Below are 19,734 nucleotides of genomic sequence, written 5' to 3'. Positions count from 1 at the left end.
ACATGCAGAGATTGGTGGTTCTCCTCTGAGGAGGGAGCCCTTGGGTGCAGATACTTGTAGTTTTATTAAAATAGGGCTGAGAGGGTTCCAGCTGGCAGTAGCTGAGCTGTGTGAGGGTCTTTCCTTTTCCACTGAAAGTTAACACTTTTTTTTTTTTTTGCTTTTTAGAGCTGCACCTGTGCCATGTGGAAGTTTCCAGGCCAGGGGTCCAGTTGGAGCTGCAGATGCTGGCCTACGCCACAGCAATGCCAGATCCGAGCCACATGTGCAACCTATACCACAGCTCATGGCAACACTGGATCCTTAACCTACTGAGCAAGGCCAGGGATGGAACCCGAATCCTTGTGGATACTAGTTGCATTCATTTCTGCTGCACCACAACGGAACTCCCTGAAAGTTGAAATTCTTTACCTGCTATTCCAATTCCCCTTGCCTGGGAAAATTCAGCACAGTGTAAAGCAACACAGTTTTTATGTTGTGTTGGTGTTATTTATTAACCACTTATAAGCTAATAGGAACCTGTCTTAAGACAGAACAGACTATATTTATGAAAATTTGAATCTCATTTTAATGGTTTCTTTGAAGAAATTCAAACTTTTTCAAATTAGAAGTAACTACCCTAGTTAATAAAAAATGGCTATTTCAAAACAAATGCTTTCAAAATCTAGCTGTGAAGTAGTAGCTCTGTTTAATGATTATATTTGAGTTTCAATACCTCAGTCTAGGGTAGTGAATTTCAAATTTTCAATTTATTTTGGCCATTAAATGTTTATAGATAGGGATCACAGGGCTCCAAACTCTCAGTCAGCAGCTTATGAATATTACTTTGTTTGTTGAGCATAGAAGTCATGGTTTTATAGTGACTATCATTTGTGGGAATGACTTCATCCAGGATTATGCAGCATTCACTTACAGCACCAGAGAAGACAAGGCGTAGGAGAGTCAAGCTAGTTCAGGATGGGGTGTTTTCAGAGTGGGTTATGTATGCCTTGATGCAGGTTGTGGGAGAAAGTTGAGGGTGTGGTAAGAAAGTAATTGTAGTAGTTAAGATTGAGGTCAGTTTAAGAAGAAAGTAAGGAAATGATTGCTATAATTTTAATTGAATGGAAGAAACAAGAGGATTATAGACACTGGAGATACTATGCCCAGAAGATAGCTGTTGTAACAATAAGGGAGCTGAAGAGCTACTAACTACTGAGATATTGCAGTTCAAGATTTTGGAGGTAGAGCAGTTTTGTGTATGGCCACTGTCCACAGAAATGGGGTGCTTTAGTATGGATGAAGGTTGTTGGAGTTGAGGAATAAAAGAAACATTGAAGGACAGATTGAGAGTAGATTGGTCTCAAGTACATTGGGAGTCTGCCATAATAAGTCATAGGAGAAGGATGTTAGAAATTTTATAAACTGGTTCCAGAATCCTCAGTGAATGAGGTAGCAAAGCTACTGGGAAGGAGCTTTATGTGGAGTTGAATTTACAGAATGCCCAGATGTTCTTGACACTTTGAACTATGTTTGGAAAACTTAAATATTTACACATCATTGTTATTATCCCCAGTAATAACATTATAACTTATTTATTAGGAACAAAATTCTTTATTTTCCTGTGAATGATGTTTGAAGTTTAAATTTGGAAGTTTTTGATTGCTTAAGATTATTTTTTTCTAAAACTTTTTATGTTGGCGCTAGTAACATTCTTTGGTATGCAGGCTTTTCGAGATTAGGAAAGAGAGGTAAAAACTGCAGTTGACTTTTTTTTCTGCCCTCTTTAAAAATGTAGGTAAACCTCACATATAATGAGATATGCAGAGCTTAAATGTACAGTTGGTTGAGTTTTAAAAAATGTGTACCCCTGTGTAACCACCACCCCAATTAGATGCAGAACATTTCCATCACCCCAGGAAATTCCCTTTGCAGTCAGTTCACCAACCTCCCTCCCGACTCCCTTCCTAAGCAACCGCAGTGATCTGATTTCTATCACCACAAATTAGTTTTGCCTGCCCTAGAAGCTTATATAAATAGAATTATATAGAGTCTACTCTGTGTATAGCTTCTTTCATTCATATAGTCTGTGAGATTTATCCCTTTTGTTACGAAGTCTCAACAGTTAATTTTCACTGTTGAATACCATTCCGTTGTATGAATATACCACAATTGGTTATTCATTCATCTGCTGATGGACATTTGTGTTGTTTCCAGTTTGGGCTATTCTGAATAAAAGTGCTATCAACGTTCACATGTGAGTTTTGTTGTTGTTGTTGTAGTACTCTTTTGTGGAATCGTATGTTTTCATTTCTTTGGATAATTACCTGGGAGTGGAGTTACTGGGTCACAGAGTAAGTGTATACTCAACTGCCAGTTTTCGAAAGTAGTTGAACATTTTTACATTCCTGGCAATGTAGGAGAGTTGCAGTTGCTCCAGATCCTTACAGCATCTCATTGTGGTTTTAATATATATTTCATTGATGACTAATGATGTTTAGCACTGTTTCATATGTTTATTTTCCATTTGCATGTCTTTTATTACAGAATATATCTTCACATCTTTTGCCCATTTTATTTGTGTTGTCTTTTTATTTTTGGTTTGTAAGAGATCTTTATATATTCTCGAAAAAAGCGCCTTTAGATAGGTGTGAATATTTTCTCCCAGTAGCGACTTGAATTTTATTTTCTTAATGTCTTTTAAGGAGCAGAAGTTTAAAAATTTTTCTTTTTTGGCTGCACTTGCAGCATGCAGAACTTCAGGCATTGAACCCACATCACAGCAGTGACCCGAGCCACGACAGTGACAACACTGGCTCTTTAACCTTCTGAGCCTACAGGGAACTCCAGAAGTTTTAAATTTAAATGATGACCAATTTATCAGTTTTTTCTCTTTGGGTTCCTGGTTATAGTGTGGCCAGTCCAAGAAGTCTTTGCTTAACCCAGACTGTGAAGATATTAACTTATATTTTCTTCTAGAAGCTTTAAGTGTTTAGCTTTTACTTTTAGGTCTATAATACATTTCAAATCAGTTTTTGTGTGATATGTAAGGAGGGCTCAAGATTTTCCCCTATCTATACCTTTATCCCTTTGGTTTAGCATCACTTTGATTGAACTGACATTGTGCCTTTGTTGAAATTCCTTTGGCCTCACACTTGTGGGTTTATTTTTGGATTCTGCTCTGTTCCGCTGATACATCTACCCTTACACCAGTGCCACACTGTCCTGATTACTCTGGCTCTTTACATTATGTTGTAAATCAGGTAATATGAGTCTTCCAACATTGTCTTTTTATTTTCCAAGGTTGTTTTGGCATTTAAATTTCATTTCATTTATGTATTTATTTTCTTGGTCACGCTGGAGGTATGTGGAATTTCCCCAGCCAGGGATTGAACCTGCACTGCAGCAGTGACCTGAGCTGCTGCAGTGACAATCCAGGATCCTTAACCTGCTGCACCACATTTCATTTTAGAATTAATTTGTTTCTTTGAAAAAGTCTGTAAAGATTTTGGTTAGGATTACTTTAAATCTATAGATCAATTCAAGATCCTTGACATCTTAACAATGTTGAGGTTCATCTAAGAGAATGGTATCTCTCTACTTCCTTAGGTCATTTCTGATTTTTCTTAGCCATGTTATGTAGTTTTCAAGTATAGAGGGCTTACTTATCTTTAGTTAGAATTATTTCTTGGTAGATACTGTTGTTTTTTAATGTTATGGTACTGATTTTTAAATTTTATTTTCCAAGTGTTGCTTAATATAGAGAAACGTAATTGAGGTTTTAATATTGGCCTTGCATTCAGACTTTGCTAGGTCCATGAATTGGTTTTAGTAGTATTTTAGTAGATTTTCTAGTGTTTTCTCTGCATACATAATCCTATCATCTATGAGCTGTAGTTCATCCTCTCTAACCTTTATACTTTTTGTCTTATCTTAAACATTGGCTGTGACCTCCACTGCACTGGCTGTGACCTCCACTGCAAGGTTGAATAGAAGTGTTGGAAATGGACATCCTTGGCTTGTTTCTGATCTTAGAAATAAGAGTTTAAATTCACCATTGAGTATAATGTTAGCTAGTGTTTTTGTAGATGCTCTTTACCAAACTGAGAAAGTTTATTTCTCTTCCTAGTTTGCCCATAGTTTTTTTGTTTGTTTTTTAAATCACTATTAGGCTTTGGATTTCACCAAATGCATTTTCACATCTATTGACACAGTCTGCGTTATTTTTTATTCTTTAAACTGTGTTTAATTATATTGATTTTTAAAGGATTACCTTTAATAAACACTTGGTCATGGTGTATTATCCTTTTTCTGTGTTGCTGGACTCAAGTTTGCTAATGTTTTGTAGAGGATGTTTGTGTCTGTGTTTGTGAGGGAGGTCAGTCTGTAATTTTTTTTTTTTTTACAATATTTTCATCAGATCAGTCTAATTTTTTTTTTTTACAATATTTTCACCTGGTTTTGATATCAGCGTAACTCATGAAATGAGTTAGGAAGTTCTTTCTTTGACTTTTTTCTGAAAGAGTTTATGCAAGGTTAGTGTTAATATCTTTTTAAAATGTTTGATAAAATCTGTCTGGACCTAGAGCTTTAGGGGAAGTTTTTTAATTATTTGGAGGATTTGTTTGTTTGTTTGTTTTGCTTTTTTAGGATGGCACTCAAAGCATATAGAGGTTCCCAGGCTGGGGTCTAATTGCAGCTACAGCTGCTGGCCTATGCCACAACCACAGCCACACAGGATCTGAGCGTCTGCAACCCATACCACAGCTCACAGCAACACCAGATCCTTAACCCACTGAGCGAGGCCAGGGATGGAACCTGCATCCTCTTGGATACTAGTCAGATTCGTTTCTGCTGAGCCACGACGGGAACTCCTAATTATTTGGAGTTTTAATTTCTTCTTGTCAGTTTTGGTAAATTCAAGGATTTTTCTCTTATTTGAATTACTGAACTTAATTGTCTTTAAATTGTTCATAATACTCTTTTTTTTTTAACATCTATAAGATTTGTAGTACCTTTCCCTTTTCATTCCTTAACATTGGTAATTTGTTTTTTCTTTTTCTTTTTTTTTAATCAGTCTTGCAAAGGGTTTAACCATTTTATTTTTACAAATACTCATCTTTCGGCTTTATCCTTTTAGTTAATTTCCTTATTGTGGAATTTGATGACAGAAGGTAGCCTGCATTATTTCAAGTTAGAAACCTTTTTTTTTTTGGTCTTTTTAGGGCTGCACCCAGGGCATATCAAAGTTCCCAGGCTACACCACAATTGGGATTGAATTGGAGCTGCAGCTGCCAGGCTACACCATAGCCGTCTGGGACCTACACCGCAGCTCATGGCAACGCCGGATCCTTAACCCCCTGAGAGAGGCCAGGGATCAAACTTGCATCCTCATAGATGCTGGTTGGGTTCATTACCACTGAACCACTATGGGAACTCCAGAAGCTATTTTTTAAAATGTGTATGGTTTAATTCATGATGAACCTTCCTTGTGTCATGTCCCATAGTCATATTGTTCAAATTGTATGTCTGCACTAAGTTTTTATCTGTTTTGAACTTTACTGTTTTCTTAAGTTTGTTAGTTTCCAACTGTGATTATGGATTTGTTTATATCTTCTTAATTTTTTTCCCTTTTGGTTTTTGCTTTCTGTATTCGAAGCTTGTTTGCTCGTTGTACTACTATTGTTTTAGGAAGGGACCTCTTTCAGGTCCCAAGAATCGGCTCTAGTCTAACACTCAGAAATGAATTGACGAAAAGCAAAAGATGTTATTGGGAAGGGGCACATGGGCAGAGAGCAGCAGGATAAGGGGACCCAAGAGAGCTGCTCTGCCCTGTGGCTCGCAGTCTCAGGTTTTATGGGAATGGGGTTAATTTCTAAGTTCTCTCTGGCTAATTGTCTTGCTCAGCCCATTTTTGGTTTGACTCAGGGTCCTTCCTGGTGGCCTGTGCATCTCTCAGACAAGGTGGATTCCAGTGACAAGGATTCTGGGAGGTTGGTCATCTCTTCCCTCTGACTGGGCCCTCCCAAATTCTTCTGGTTTTCGGAGAGCACCATGTTCTTTATCAAGGCTGCCTGTTGTGAGACAATTCGTACAAGCAGTTATTATTTTGCCTGGCCATGGTGGGTGGTTTCAGTCAATGGTTCCCCAACACTGTATCTTATATTTTTATGAATACAAACTTTTTCTTACTCATAAATTTCATATTAATTAATGAAGTTATTAATATAAAATCTTTTTACCTTGAGTTCTAGTTTGTCTCATGCCAATACTACCATGTTTCCTTTTTTTTTTTTCAATCTTGGCTGCACTCGTGGCATCTGGAAGTTCCCAGGCCTGGGGCCAGGGGTTGAATCCAAGTTGTAGCTGTGTCATAGGTTGATCTGTGCCACAGCTGCAGCAGCTCCAGATCCTTAACCCACTATGTCACAGCAGGAACTCCTATTTTTTTTTTTTTTTAATCTGGCATATATTTAAAAAAATTTTTCTCAGTGTCTCTTGTGAACAGCATCAATCTAGACTAGAGTAAGACTCAGATGTTTTTAAAAACAGGCAAAATTTAAATTGTTTACAATTGTGTTTGCTGATGCTTTCTTCATACCCAGCTTTCTTTCCTTTTTTTTTTTTTGTTTGCATTTTAGGGCCCTACCTAGGACATATGGAAGTTCCCAGGCTAGGGGTCGAATCAGAGCTACAGCTGCCACCCTATGCCACAGCCACAACAACACGGGAGCCGAGCCATGTCTGCAACCTATACCTTAGTTTATAGCAGTGCTGAGCAGGGCCAGGGATTGAAACCACATCCTCATGGATACTAGTTGGGTTTGTTTCTGCTGCTCCAAAGTGGGAACTGCCTGCACCCAGCTTTCTTGTTGCATTTTCCTTCTTACTTTTCTCTCACCTTCTTACCTTCTCCCCCCCCACCCCCTTTCTCCAGCCCCACCAGTCCTTCCTTCCAGATGTTTGCTAGCACATCCTGTCCTTTTGCAGAAGGCTCTAACTTTCTCTCATTGCATTTGATATCCTCTATAGGATAAATACAGCAGTGCTACCCAGCCAGTGCAGCAGCTTTCCCCTATGTAAGTCTTAAATCTCATTTCTGGATTAATGATTGTGTTCAGTTTAGTTCAGAAATGAGAAAACTAATTTTACAGAAGTGCCTGTAGCAGAGTTGTTTCTATATATGTATCTGAGGAGGCGTGAGCTCCCTATTTTGGCCTCTTTGCATGCCATCAGGTGTTTCAGACTCTTGGTATAAGGCTCAGTAAATATGAAATTTACATATCAGTTGGCTTCTCCGTACCTTTTTCCCTCCAATGTGTGGAATATGTGTCATGCGTTATTGGGAGGGACACCTGGACACAACTTTAAATAACTGTAGATCAGCTGAGAGAATTCACCCCTGCTTTTATTTCAGTTTTTTTGGATTATCATGGAGAAAACCTTTGAATCTTTACCTCTCTCAAACGCTTGCTATTATCCTCTTCCTCTCTCTTTGTAAATAATGAGCTGGGCTCAGGCTCACTGCCTTCTTGTGGGCAATAGTACTTAGCCAGCATTTAGTAATATTGTTTTGTTCTCTTTTTAATTGATTTTTTTGGTTACCTCATATTTTTTCACAATAATTACTGATTTTTCACTCGAGATAGTGATTAAATTTTGCCTTTAAAATTTTGAATTAATTTTAAAGAAAATACTTAATACAGGTAGGATGAAGGGGTATCACAAAATTGAGAAACATGATAGGTGTTGGAGGTTGGCCAAGAAAGTGGTATGAGAAGGAGTGAAATTTGAAATCTTTTAAGCATTGTTTCCTAGGCATTGTGGTTCTCTTTTATCTGCAGTACTAACTTGTCTAACAAATGACTACTGAGCATCTGCTTTGTGCAGAGAACTGTCTTGAGAATACAAGAAGTATGGTGTTCTCCACCTTGTTGTCTAGCTAGGGAAGCGGCCATGTGTCTGTGCGGCAGGTGGTGTGACTGGACCCCTTATCAGAGTGGCAGGCACGTTGTGCTGTCAGAAGCCGAGATCATCTCTGACTATATAGTCTTAAAGCCTTGGCTCACGCAAATTGTTTTCATCCAGGTAACTCTCTTCCTAAATCCTCATAGTTTTGCAAGGTGAAGGGGCTTTTGTTTGTAGATGTGTCTCTGAGAAGGTCTGTGTCCAGAAGGAAGGGTGTCCCTTAGTTCTTGGAATACAGTGTGGCTACTAGAGTTCTGGGTCCAGCCTCCCTAAGCTTAGCTGGAGAGCCCCTTACTTGTTCTGAGGCTGGGTTTCTTCATCTTTGCTGGCAATGATGAAACCCAGTGTCCTTTCTGCTTCATAAGGCAGCACATGTGAGATAACGTTTGTGATGTACATTTGTACATCAGTGTTATTTTTACTCTATTATTATTATCAGTGTTTGAAATACTGATGGTTAGTGCTTTTGAGGTTATTTTAAGCATTTAATTTTTTTTTCTTTTTTCTTTCCTAGGTCTTGATGCAGAACTTTATTATGTGAGAAATGACCTTATTAGTCACTACGCCCTATCCTTTAACCTGTTAGTACCCAGCGAAACAAATTTCCTGCACTTCACTTGGCATGCAAAGTCCAAGGTAAGAGAGTGGTTAACCAAAGATGCCAAGACAGGACCACTCAGGCCCAGGGACTGAGATAAGGGCTGTATCTAAGGGGTAGGCTGCCAGTGCGCAAGAGGATCAGTGGGTGGTGGGCTGTACTGGGTCTTTGCAGGTTTATATTTTAAATCTTGAGCCTGTTCCTCTAGACTTTCTCAAATCCTTGAAAGTGAAAGTAGCCATCATTTACGTGACTAGCATATGCTAGAACACAAATCTTTTCAGGCTTTTCAAATAGCTTTAGCTTGAAGAGGGGACAACAGCACCTGCTAATGATGGTTCTGTTTTGATGAAGTGACATAAGTGGGGGCTAGGGGAATTGATAAGATAAGTATTTTAGACATGTTTGAGGTGATGAATATAGTTCTGTTTATGGAGAAATTAAGGAACAGCAGATGCAGACACCCATGTGTGCTGTGGCTAAGCTTTAACTGTAAGGAACCTCTTTCCTGGTTTAGTTCTTGCTGAATTCTTCACATTTCCTCCAAGAGTCTGGGCTCTAATATTAACAAGTTTTCTCTTAAGTGAAAGAGTGAGAGCCCACCTCCCCAAGTCAACCTCACTTTCTTTTATCAGCATTATATATAAGCTTCTGAGTAGGATTTTATTTGGAAAATAAAAAGTTTTTTGCTACTAAAAGCAAATAAGAATACTTATTATAGAGTTTAGAGTTTATTTTATAAATTATTATAAAGTGGTATCTGTCCTGATATTTGTTATGGTGTTTGTTTTTGTTTGTTTTGTTCTTTTTTTTTTTAAGGGCCATACCTGCAACCTATGAAAGTTCTCAGGCTAGGGGCTGAATTGGAGCTGCAGCTGCTGGCCTACGTCACAGCCATGGCAACGCCAGATCTGAGCTGAGTCTGTGACCTACACCACAGCTCACGGCAATGCTGGATTAACCCACTAAGCAGGGCCAGGGATCGAATCTGCGTCCTCAGGGATACTGGTCAGATTTGTTACCACTGAGCCGCAACAGGAACTCTATGTTACAGGTCATTTAAATTTGACCACTTTATTTATTTATTTATTTATTTATGTTTGTCTTTTTTTTTAGGACCACATCTGAGGCATATGGAGGTTCCCAGGCTTGGGATAGAATCGGATCTGTAGCCGCTGGCCTATGCCAACAGCCACAGCAACTCGGGACCCGAGCCATGTCTGCAACCTACACCACAGTTCACAGCAATGCCAGATCCTTTAACCCACTGAGCGAGGCCAGGGATTGAACCTGCATCTGAATCTTCATGGATACTAGTTGGATTTGTTTCTGCTGCACCACAAAGGGAACTCCCTCAACCACTAGTTTTTTGCATCTGTGTTTGGGTTTCACTTTTAGCCTCTTCCTCTCACTGAAAGAGGTCAGCTCTGCCCTGGGTAACTATTTGGTGGAAGTTTTGTGGAAGGAATTTATTTGTGGAGTGGTGATGTTGAATTTTAAGTTCCCTTGCAACTCTGATATCCATTGTTTCTATGAACATCTTTGCGGCAGAGAAGCTTTTTATATTCTCCAGAAAATTGACAATTAGTCCTTTGTTACTTTTCCTGCCTTTAATATTCATGAATATAAAACCAAATACTGCATGTATTTTAAAATAGGAAAAAATCTAATGAAATAGTAGAGATTCATTTCTGGGTACACTACTGACCTGGAATAGAATTTGATTATTTCTGGGCCCACTTGAGAGAAAAGAATGCTGATAATACCATGAGAATGTTTCCTGGGCAAGTGTATGGGTAGGAACTTAGGAATAAAAAGGCATTGTGGGGTGTAGCAGTTAGAATTGAAGAGAATTAAGCATATTCATTCATATACTGTTGTTGTTTTTTTTTTTTTTTTTTAATTTGGAGGGAGTGAATCTCAGGGATCTGACTCATAGTGGGTGCCTAAGGAGTCTTAGGAGCCTGTAACAAGGAGCAGATTGGAGTGGAGGAGAGTGGAGAGAAGAAGGGGCTCAGGTGAATATATATGTTTAAATGAGAAGCAGTGTTGGCCTGGGTACCGGTTGGGTCAGGAGAAGCCTTAGTATATCTCTGTTGTGTTCCATATTCTCCACATTATCTTGTAGAGCATGATTTCTAAACTATTTCTGTGGTGCACATTTGGGCTGCTCTTGCTGGTGTGATAGGCCTTGTAAGGCAGCAATACCCTGACTTGTTGGAGGGTATCACCAGTTGTTTACACGTTGAGGCCAGAAGCCTAGAAGGGATCTCAGACTCCTCCTTCACTTCCAAGTCCAATTGACTCTCTGTCGTAATTACACCTTAAATTCGTATCTCCTGTCTCTCTCAAGACCTAATGCCTCATCCTTAGTTTGGGTTTTCATAATTTCTTTTTTTTTTCTTTTTTCAATTTTTTTTTATTACTCAAATGAATTTATCACATCTGTAGTTGTATAATGATCATCACAGTCCAGTTTCACAGGATTTCCATCCTACAACCCAAGCACATCCCCCCACCCCCCAAACTGTCTCCTCCAGAGACCATAAGTTTTTCAATGTCTGTGAGTCAGCATCTATTCTGCAAAGAAGTTCAGTCTGTCCTTTTTTCAGATTCCACATGTCAGTGAAAGCATTTGGATGTTGGTGTCTCATTGTATGGCTGACTTCACTTAGCATGATAATTTCTAGGTCCATCCATGTTGCTAAAATGCTGGTATTTCATTCATTTTAATGGCTGAGTGATATTCCATTGTGTATATGTACCACATAATTTCTTAAAGAGATAGGGAAATAGTCTGGTTTCCTTGCCTCTGGACTGACCTCTTGTAGCACCCCCCACAAAGCTGCTCTAGGGCTGTCAGTTGCCACTGCAATAAAGTTATGATTTCTTAGGAAGCCTTCGTGATCTTGTCCCAGTCTTTCTTTTCTGCCTGCCCTCCAGATAATTGTTTGGTGCTTTTTTTTTTGTCTGGCAGTTTCTCTAATGTGTTATGCTCTGTGACATTGCTGCTGTTTGGTCTGCCAGAAATGCCCTTTCCTCATTCTTTTTTTTTTTTTTTCCCTTTTTAGTGCTGCCCTTGCAGCATATGGAAGTTCCCAGGCCAGAGGTCTAATTGGAGCTGTGGCAGCCACAGCAATGCCAGACCTGAGCCATGTCTATGACCTGAGCCATGTCTATGACCTACACCACAGTTCATGGCAATGCCAGATCCTTAACCTACTGAGTGAGGCCAGAGATGGAACCCACATTTTCATGGATACTAGTCCAGTTCTTAATTCGCTGAGCCACAAAGGGAACTCCCCTTTCCTCATTCTTTACCTCATTAATTCCTGTGTATCTCATAAAACTCAGACCCGCTGTCACCTCTTTTTTATCTGTATTTTCTGTACTCCCAGTGACTTCTCTTTCCTCCCTTGTAGCTCTCATCATACTCTAAGAATATTTCAATAGTTTAGTGTTTTAGTAATCTTTTCTGTCTCCTTCCAAGATGCTGAGCACATTAAGGGTAGGAACCTCTTTGCGTCTTTCTCTGTGTCCTCTATGCCTGGTATGTCACCTGGTACTTAGTTGCAGGCACTCCTTAACTGGTTACATAAGATACACAGGTAGGAAGCCACAGGGCACAGCTAACACACACGGAACTTCTGAGCAGTTAGAACTTTTCAGAGTTAGAATGTGCTGTTTTAGGCATGGTGGATTTCCTGTATCTCGAATCGTGAAAACATAGGTTAGGTACACTTGACAAACTAGTTGACGAACCAGTTTCACATGTGGGATTTTTCAGACATTGTGCTCTGAATAAAGTTGTAAATTTGGAAAAATGAATAGAATTCATAGTTTGAAAGTATAGCTAAATTTATTTCACAGTTCATCTGTAGCAGGTATAAGAATTCAGAGGAAAATACTAATCATGTTATATCTTAAAATGTTTTACCGTAAGAAAAACTAAGGAATTATGTGTATGTTAATCTAATTTAAGGTTTGGCCTCCATTGCAGCTCCTAATCCCAGTTTTAGGTCTTAATTTCTGGTGATTTTAACACAGTTGATTAATTGAGGTCTGTCTGTTTTAAAAATTAATCTTTTGAGTATTTCATATATGCGTATGGTACAAAATTCAAAAGGCACATGGCTATACAGTGAAAAATAAATAAACCCCCTACACCTTCCCAGTACCATCCTCAAGCAGTCTAGCCACAGTTCCCCTCCACTGACAGCCACTGTTTCCTGATTCTGGTCTCCTCTCCTGAAGATAGTCAGTGCGTGCATAACCATCTGTATGTGTGTGTGCGTATGTATGTGTATATATCTATACATATTTTGAAATGGGGAAGTCCTTCAAGGGGGCAGGAGGGACATGGTGAAGAGTTCTTCACTTGGTTATGTCAGCTTTGGGATGCAGTCAGGAACTTTCAGGAGGGCCATGGCTCCCAGGCGTTAACCTTTGCAGCTCTTGCTTTTTAAGAATTGCCAGAAAATGAGCTATTTTCTCCCCAATTTCCAGGCATCTTGGTATGTCACTTCACATTGAAGATAATTTAAGGTTAGTTTTTAACACATCAAAGCTTTTGATAATAGTGTTGTTCTCCAGTGTTTACGTGACTGTATTTCGTCTTGCTAAACAGATTGTGGTCTTCTCAGGGGCAGGAGCTGTGTCTTATTCTTGACATGTGTGTCACACTGCCTTAGTGAGTGGTTGGTAAATACATTGGGTTAATTGCATTTCCAGATGGGATGAGAACTCTGGTATTGCTTCTCTTTCACAAGGCCACACACTCAAAAAACCAAACCAAAACAAAAGCCAAACAAAAAAAGACTACTGGTGGTTTTAACAATTAATTAGTTTCTTCTATGTTCCAGATCATTCTCCAGTATTGAGAAAAAAACCTACAACTGCATCTGTTAAGTGTCAGTGGATATTTTAGCTTGCTGAAAGGCAAAAATATACCAACATGTAGCAGAATACTCTCCCTACTCACTCCCATCCCCTAGCTGGTCTCTGGTTTCAGGAATTCATCATTGTCGGGAGGGTCTGCAGGGAACTTGTGCAGAGTTTCACAATGGCTCCAGGGGCCAGCCTGCTGTATTCCCTGCCGAGTGGAGTTTCTGTGAGAAAGACAGCACTTTCGGTAATTTCAGAGAAATTAAAAGGCTGTTTGGCTGTAGGCAAGCATGTTCACTTCCTAGCTGTACCATCTTCCAAAAGGAAGTGGCTTTACTCATCAGCTGCCTATTTGCAATTGCCATTTGTTTCCAAGTAAGGGAAGATTACCAAAAATGTTTATTTCTTAGCTTATTCAAATATTTATATTTTCTCTAGGTTCTTTTCTGAAGTATTTTTGGCTCACTCTTTTTTTCTGATAAACAACTGCTGTTCAAATTTCCTTTGTTCCAAGTAGATTATAAATGTTAGCTTTAGAGGAGGTCTGTTTCTTCGAAGGGTCATTGGCAAATGAGATTCCATTAGATCGATACATGTGGAAGTAGAGAAAATTGGACCTTAATAATTGTCAGTTTCTTCTCTAACCCTAGAAACTGCAATTTAAAATTTTATGTTCTAAAGATTCCAGAGGGAGAAGAATGCCTTACATGTTTAGGCACGTCCTCAAAAAGAGAGGAAACAAAGCACAGGCACTAAGCACACATCTTAGTGTTCCAGGGTGCTCTTGTCGAAGGATGGGGCTTCTCAGAAATGGTACTCAGTCCCTTCACCACCTCTCCCCATGCCCCTGGCTCTACCCATCTCCACTCAGAAGCCCATTTCCCTCCCTTTTGCTCTTCTTTCCCCCTTGCTGTCCCCCACCCTCAGCAGTGCATTAGGGCCTTTGACCCCATTTGCTGCTCACTCTCTGCTGCCCCAGGGGTTCTGGTCCCTGGCTAGCTGTGCCTCTGCTTGTAGTAACTAAGACCTAGAATAAAGGAGACAACATGTATGGGGAAGCATAATCTTTGGATTTGAATCTGTTACACTTGAGAACTTTGAGATTATTAGGTGGATATGTCTAATAGGTAATTGCACATATGGAAGAGAATGAAGACACAGGAGAGTGAGAGAGATGCGTTGATGGTACAAGATCCCATCGATGGTGATGTAGTCTAGAACCTAGTGTACTAGGAGAGAAAGTTTTACCATTTGGAGAGGATAATAAATCTGCTCTTGGGATTGGAGTGCAGAGGTTGAGTGCTCTAACAGATCTGCCTGGTGCTGAAGAGAAATTCAGAAAGGGCATTCCTGTGTCCCAGTCAAAAGGCACAAGAGCATTGTCCAAGGGTAGGGGAGTGGGGAGGGCAGCCGGTGGTGGGACTGTAGATCCTGAGAGCTTTGGAGTGAGAAGACCAGGGAGAGAGGCATGAGTGAGGAAGGGATTGCTGAGCCTGGGGCTCATCTTTGTGTAAGAGCATCTTTTGCATTTGGGATGTGATTTCCCTCAGCAGTGCTGGGCAGCAGGAGTAGAGTCAGAGGTGGTCAGGGTCTGGATGGCAATACGACTGTGTCAGTAACATAGTCTTCTTTGGGGACAGGCTAGGCTGGAGAGGATGGAAATAGCTTTACTGGCCATTGCATCCCAACTATAAGCATAAGCCCTTGGCTTCTAAATGTGCTTCTCTGTTGGTTGAATCAGAGTGTTGAAGACAACTGATTTTGTAGGAATTGGAGGTAATGGGATCTTTGATACAGTAGAATTTTTGCATTTGTTTTGGTTATGGAACAATTCTTCAGTACAAGGAATACTGATTACTTAATACTGAAGCCACTAGGAAGATGGCAGGAGGCAAAGTGACCCTCTGCAAAGTCCTGTGTGTCATTGATGATGATGGCAAGACAAATAGCCATACTCATGCCATCATCATAATCAATAGTTATGAGTAGAAATTGTGAACTTCAGAGAGTAGGGGATTTTGCCTGAGGAAGGGATGTGTAGAAAGGATCTAATGATCCTCAAAGAATGCTGATCCTATTTTCTAGGCCTTGAGGTTTAAGAGTTGTAGGAACTGAATGATGGGAAAGCCACGCTGGGGAGAAAGTAAGGAAGACTCTTGTGAATGGGCTGAGAGTGTGGAAGGCTGTTCAGAATAATGGGGTTCCCAAGATGGGGGATAAAACAGAAGGGCTGCAGCATTGTTCTTGGCAGGGCATAGCTAGGCTTGTGCTAGAATCTCTGGGGTCAGGAGTAGGCTGGTGCTTATGGGGAAGTGCAGTAAGGCCTAGGGTGGCTACTCTGGAATGACTGCTGATGCCACTGGGGTCTATATTTATCAGATGGGATCAGTGCCAGACTGACAGGTGTGTTGTATTAACTATCCTATTTGATCTTCATATCCTGGTTGTATTAGCCTCATTTTATAAAAACTAGAATTTAGAAAAATAAGTAAGTTACCTGATGGTTGCACAGTCTCGTTTCCAACCCAATTCGTGCTGACTGTGCTTAATTTCTTGCATAAATTACCTCTTCATGCATTGTCCTGTTTAGAGATAGCCTGAATATAGGGATATTATAGTCAATGCATTCTCTTAAAGTTAGCTGTCAATGAGAATTGCTGGAAAGCCTGCTTCTTCTTGGCCCAAACTTGCTAGGCTGTAGCTCTCTCGCACCCCCTGGTGGCAGTGATGGTATTGTGGCAGCTAAGGTGAGAGCCAGGGTACCACTAACTCACTGATGTGCAGCAGCAAGAACATTCCCTTTGTTGTGAACTTGGCACTTACCAGATACAGCCTTTAATAATTGTTTGTATACCTATCTTAGCTGTAAAGCAATAATTTAATATTTGCGTACCCTTGCAGTGTTCAGGGAATTTTTGAAAAAGTGAAAAGAGGCCCAGAGAGGGAGTTAAATTCAGCCCTTCTTCTTCTTTTTTTTTTTAATTATTTATTTATTTATTTTTTATCTTTTGTCTTTCGAGGGCCACACCTGCAGCATATGGGGGTTCCCAGGCCAGGGGTCAAATCGGAGCTGCATCCACCAGCCTTTACCACAGCCACAGTAACATGGGATCTGAGCCGCGTCTGCACCCACACCACAGTTCACTGCAAGGCCGGATCCTTAAACCCACTGAGTGAGGCCAGGGACCGATCCCAAAACCCCATGGCCACTAGTCGGGTTCGTTAACCACTGAGCCATGACGGGAACTCCTGGATTAAGCCCTTCTTATCCATGGGTTAAAACACCTCCTGACGCAGTCAGTGCCCAGGTGTCCATGCTTGCTTTTGCAATCTGGGAGATCACTCTTTCCCTATTTTCTGTCATCTTTGTCACGTCCCATTTGGTGGTTCTTTTCATTAGCATACAGAAACATTTGAGTATCTCCCATTGACAAAAGAAGAAAGCAAGATTTTGAAATCTACCTCCCCCACCTCCACCCTGCCCCCCACCACTACCTGAGTCCATTCTTTCTAGTTAAGTTTCTTAAAGAATGGTTTCTTGAACCCCTTTCCTACTACTCTTTTGCTAGCCCACTGCCTTTTGGCTTCTGCCAAGCCCAGGCTTCACCAAAAAGCCCTTGTTGAATTGAATGAGAGAGGGGGGCCATTCTTTTTGAAACTCCAGAGCAGGACAAAGAATAACATGAAATATAAGTCCTTGTTGAAAGTCTTGAAGGTGGCAGCTGTTTGGAATTTCAGCCATTGCTTTGCAGTTTGAGCTGTTTCTTTCATGAACATCTCTAGCAACAGGGCTGTATTTCTTGAGTGATGCTGATTGGTTCTTTTAAGCCACCTATGTAGGCCTGGTTATTGATAGAGAATATTGGCATTTCAGGGATGTCTTCCTAGTCATCTCTCTTCCTTTCTGGATTCTGAATCACATGAGAGATAGACCGAGAGGTCAGATGGGCATCCAAACATAAACTTTCAAAACAGTGAAAACTGGACTAGAGAATGTGACTTAGATATTCTATGAGAAATTTGTGCCTTGGAATCTGCTTGTGAAGTGAATGGGTCTGCAACTGACCTCATCCATCAGTCCCATGCAGGCCCTTAGCTTGGCTTTCATCAACTACAGAAGCCGTTGGTTACTAGTCATTGTCTGTAAATTACACATCTCAACTCCTTGATTCTTGTATCTGTCTACCTCTCCGACAAGGGCTGTGGTCCTCAGTAGGACTTCTGAATCCTAGATGGCAGATCGTACAGGAGAGTGGTGGTACTGTTTTGGGCATCACATGGAGGATGATGGATTATTGGATTGAAATTTTACCCAATTGAAAATTCCTTCGAACAGATGAACAAACATGACAAAACAGAAATAGAGTCGAGTACAGAGAACAAAACAGGTGAGGGGCTGGGGAGAAGAAAGAAATAGGTGAGGGAGATAAAGATACAAACTTCCAGTTGTAAAATAAATGAGTCAGAGGTATGAAATTTACCGTGTGGGGAGTACAGTCAATAACTACATAATATCTTTGTGGTGACATATCATAACTAGACTTACTGTGATCATTTTGAAATGAATAGGAACAAACCACTATGTTGTATGACAGAAACTAACATAATGTTGTAGGTCAGTTATACTTCAAAAACCAATGAATGTACAGACGAACCCATAGAAAAAGAGACCAGATTTGTAGTTATCAGAGGAAGGGGTTGAAGGGAATTGGATGAAGGCAGTGAAAAGGTACTACAAACATTATAAGATAAATAAGTGCTAGGGATGGAATGTATGACATGATAATATAATCAACACTGCTGTATGTTATGTATGAGCTTTCTGTTTTTTGGTTTGTTTTTTTTTTTAACTGGTACGTGACAATTCTTCATGCTGTATTTTTTATTTTTTATTTTTTTTTGGTCATGCCTGTGCCATGCAGAAATTCTCCAGGCCAGGGATGGAACCCTCATCACAGCAATGACAACACCAGATCTCTAGCTGCTAGGCCACCAGGGAACTCCAGATATGAATATTTTAAGAGAGCAAATCCTAAGAGTTACCACAAAATTTATTTTCTATTTCTCTAATTTTGCATTGGTATGAGATCAGGAATGTTTACTAAGTTTATCATGATGAGCATTTCATCATATGAATCAAATCATTATGCTATAACCACTTTAAACTTATACAGTCAATTATATTTCAGTAAAACTGGAAGAAAAAGAAAAAACATACCCTCAAGACAGTAATCTAATAGGTCATATAAGAGGCAACACTGGTGGGGAAAAGTCTCAGAATCAGACTCAATAGAGTAGAATCAGTGGCTTCTACTTTGGCAACTTTGTGTATATTAAACTCTCCTGGCTTGGTTCCTTTAACTGTTTAAAAAACAACAACAACAACAAACATTCCTAGGACTTTTCCTGACAAATTTGAACTTTTGAAAAAATTTATTATTATCATTATTATTATTTCCTGAACCTTTTTTTTTCTTTTTATTGCTGCACCTGTGACATATGGAGCAGGCTAGGGGTCAAACTGAAACCGAAGCTGCTGGCCTGCGCCACAGCCACAGCAGTGCTGGATCTGTGCCCTACACTGCGGCTTGCCTCAATGCTGGATCCTTCATCCACTGAGCAAGGCCAGGGATGGAACTTGCATCCTCACAGAGACTATGTTGGGTTCTTAATCCATTGAGCTACAGTGGGAACTCTTGAACTTTTTTTTTAAAGCCAGCTTATTGGTATTTATGAAAGACTTATGCATTCATTAATTAATGATCTAATCAGTGAGGTCAAGCTGTTAGTGCCCTTTCTGTTACCATAGATCTAATTTGTTTATTTCTCCATTTTACAGGTTGAATATAAGCTGGGATTCCAAGTAGACAATTTTGTGGCTATGGACATGCCCCAGGTCAACATTTCTGCTCAGGGGGAAGTTCCACGCACTTTATCAGGTGAATCTCAATGACAGTTAAGAACATATTGATCTTAACTGTGTCCCCTATAGGATATACTATACCCTCAGAGGTTCCCTATACCCTTTGAGTTAAATTCAAAGAACAGTTTAACTACTGAGTTGTAGTGTTCTACACACACACATAGGTCTAAAATGTATAATTTTTGTAAATAGTGATTATTTGGACTATTTAAAACATTCCCTCTTCTCCATCCCCTCCAGAACTGTCTGCCCTCAGCTGTTTTTATCTCCTTCTCTGCATCGCTGGCCCCCACCTGGGTCCCTTTGTCTGTTTTTCTTTGATTAGTTCCTGTACTGCAGCCCAGATGGTCCTTTAACACTCGCTTCTGACCATGTGAGATGA

At 40.0% G+C, this 19,734-nt stretch overlaps 1 protein-coding gene across 2 annotated transcripts in view; it reads left to right on the top strand.

Moving 5' to 3' along the window:
• The window catches only part of RYK (receptor like tyrosine kinase), a 98,796-nt gene that overhangs the window by 19,098 nt on the left and 59,964 nt on the right, over positions 1-19,734 (top strand). For both annotated transcript variants that reach the window (XM_047782849.1, XM_047782846.1), the window contains exons 2-3: positions 8,462-8,583; positions 19,269-19,368. In XM_047782849.1, coding sequence (XP_047638805.1) covers positions 8,462-8,583; positions 19,269-19,368 — 222 coding nt within the window. The remainder of the gene's footprint in view (positions 1-8,461; positions 8,584-19,268; positions 19,369-19,734) is intronic.

Source organism: Phacochoerus africanus, chromosome 1, assembly GCF_016906955.1.
Source record: "Phacochoerus africanus isolate WHEZ1 chromosome 1, ROS_Pafr_v1, whole genome shotgun sequence".
Classification (NCBI taxonomy): Eukaryota; Metazoa; Chordata; class Mammalia; order Artiodactyla; family Suidae; genus Phacochoerus; species Phacochoerus africanus.
This window is presented reverse-complemented; position numbering and strand designations above follow the sequence as displayed.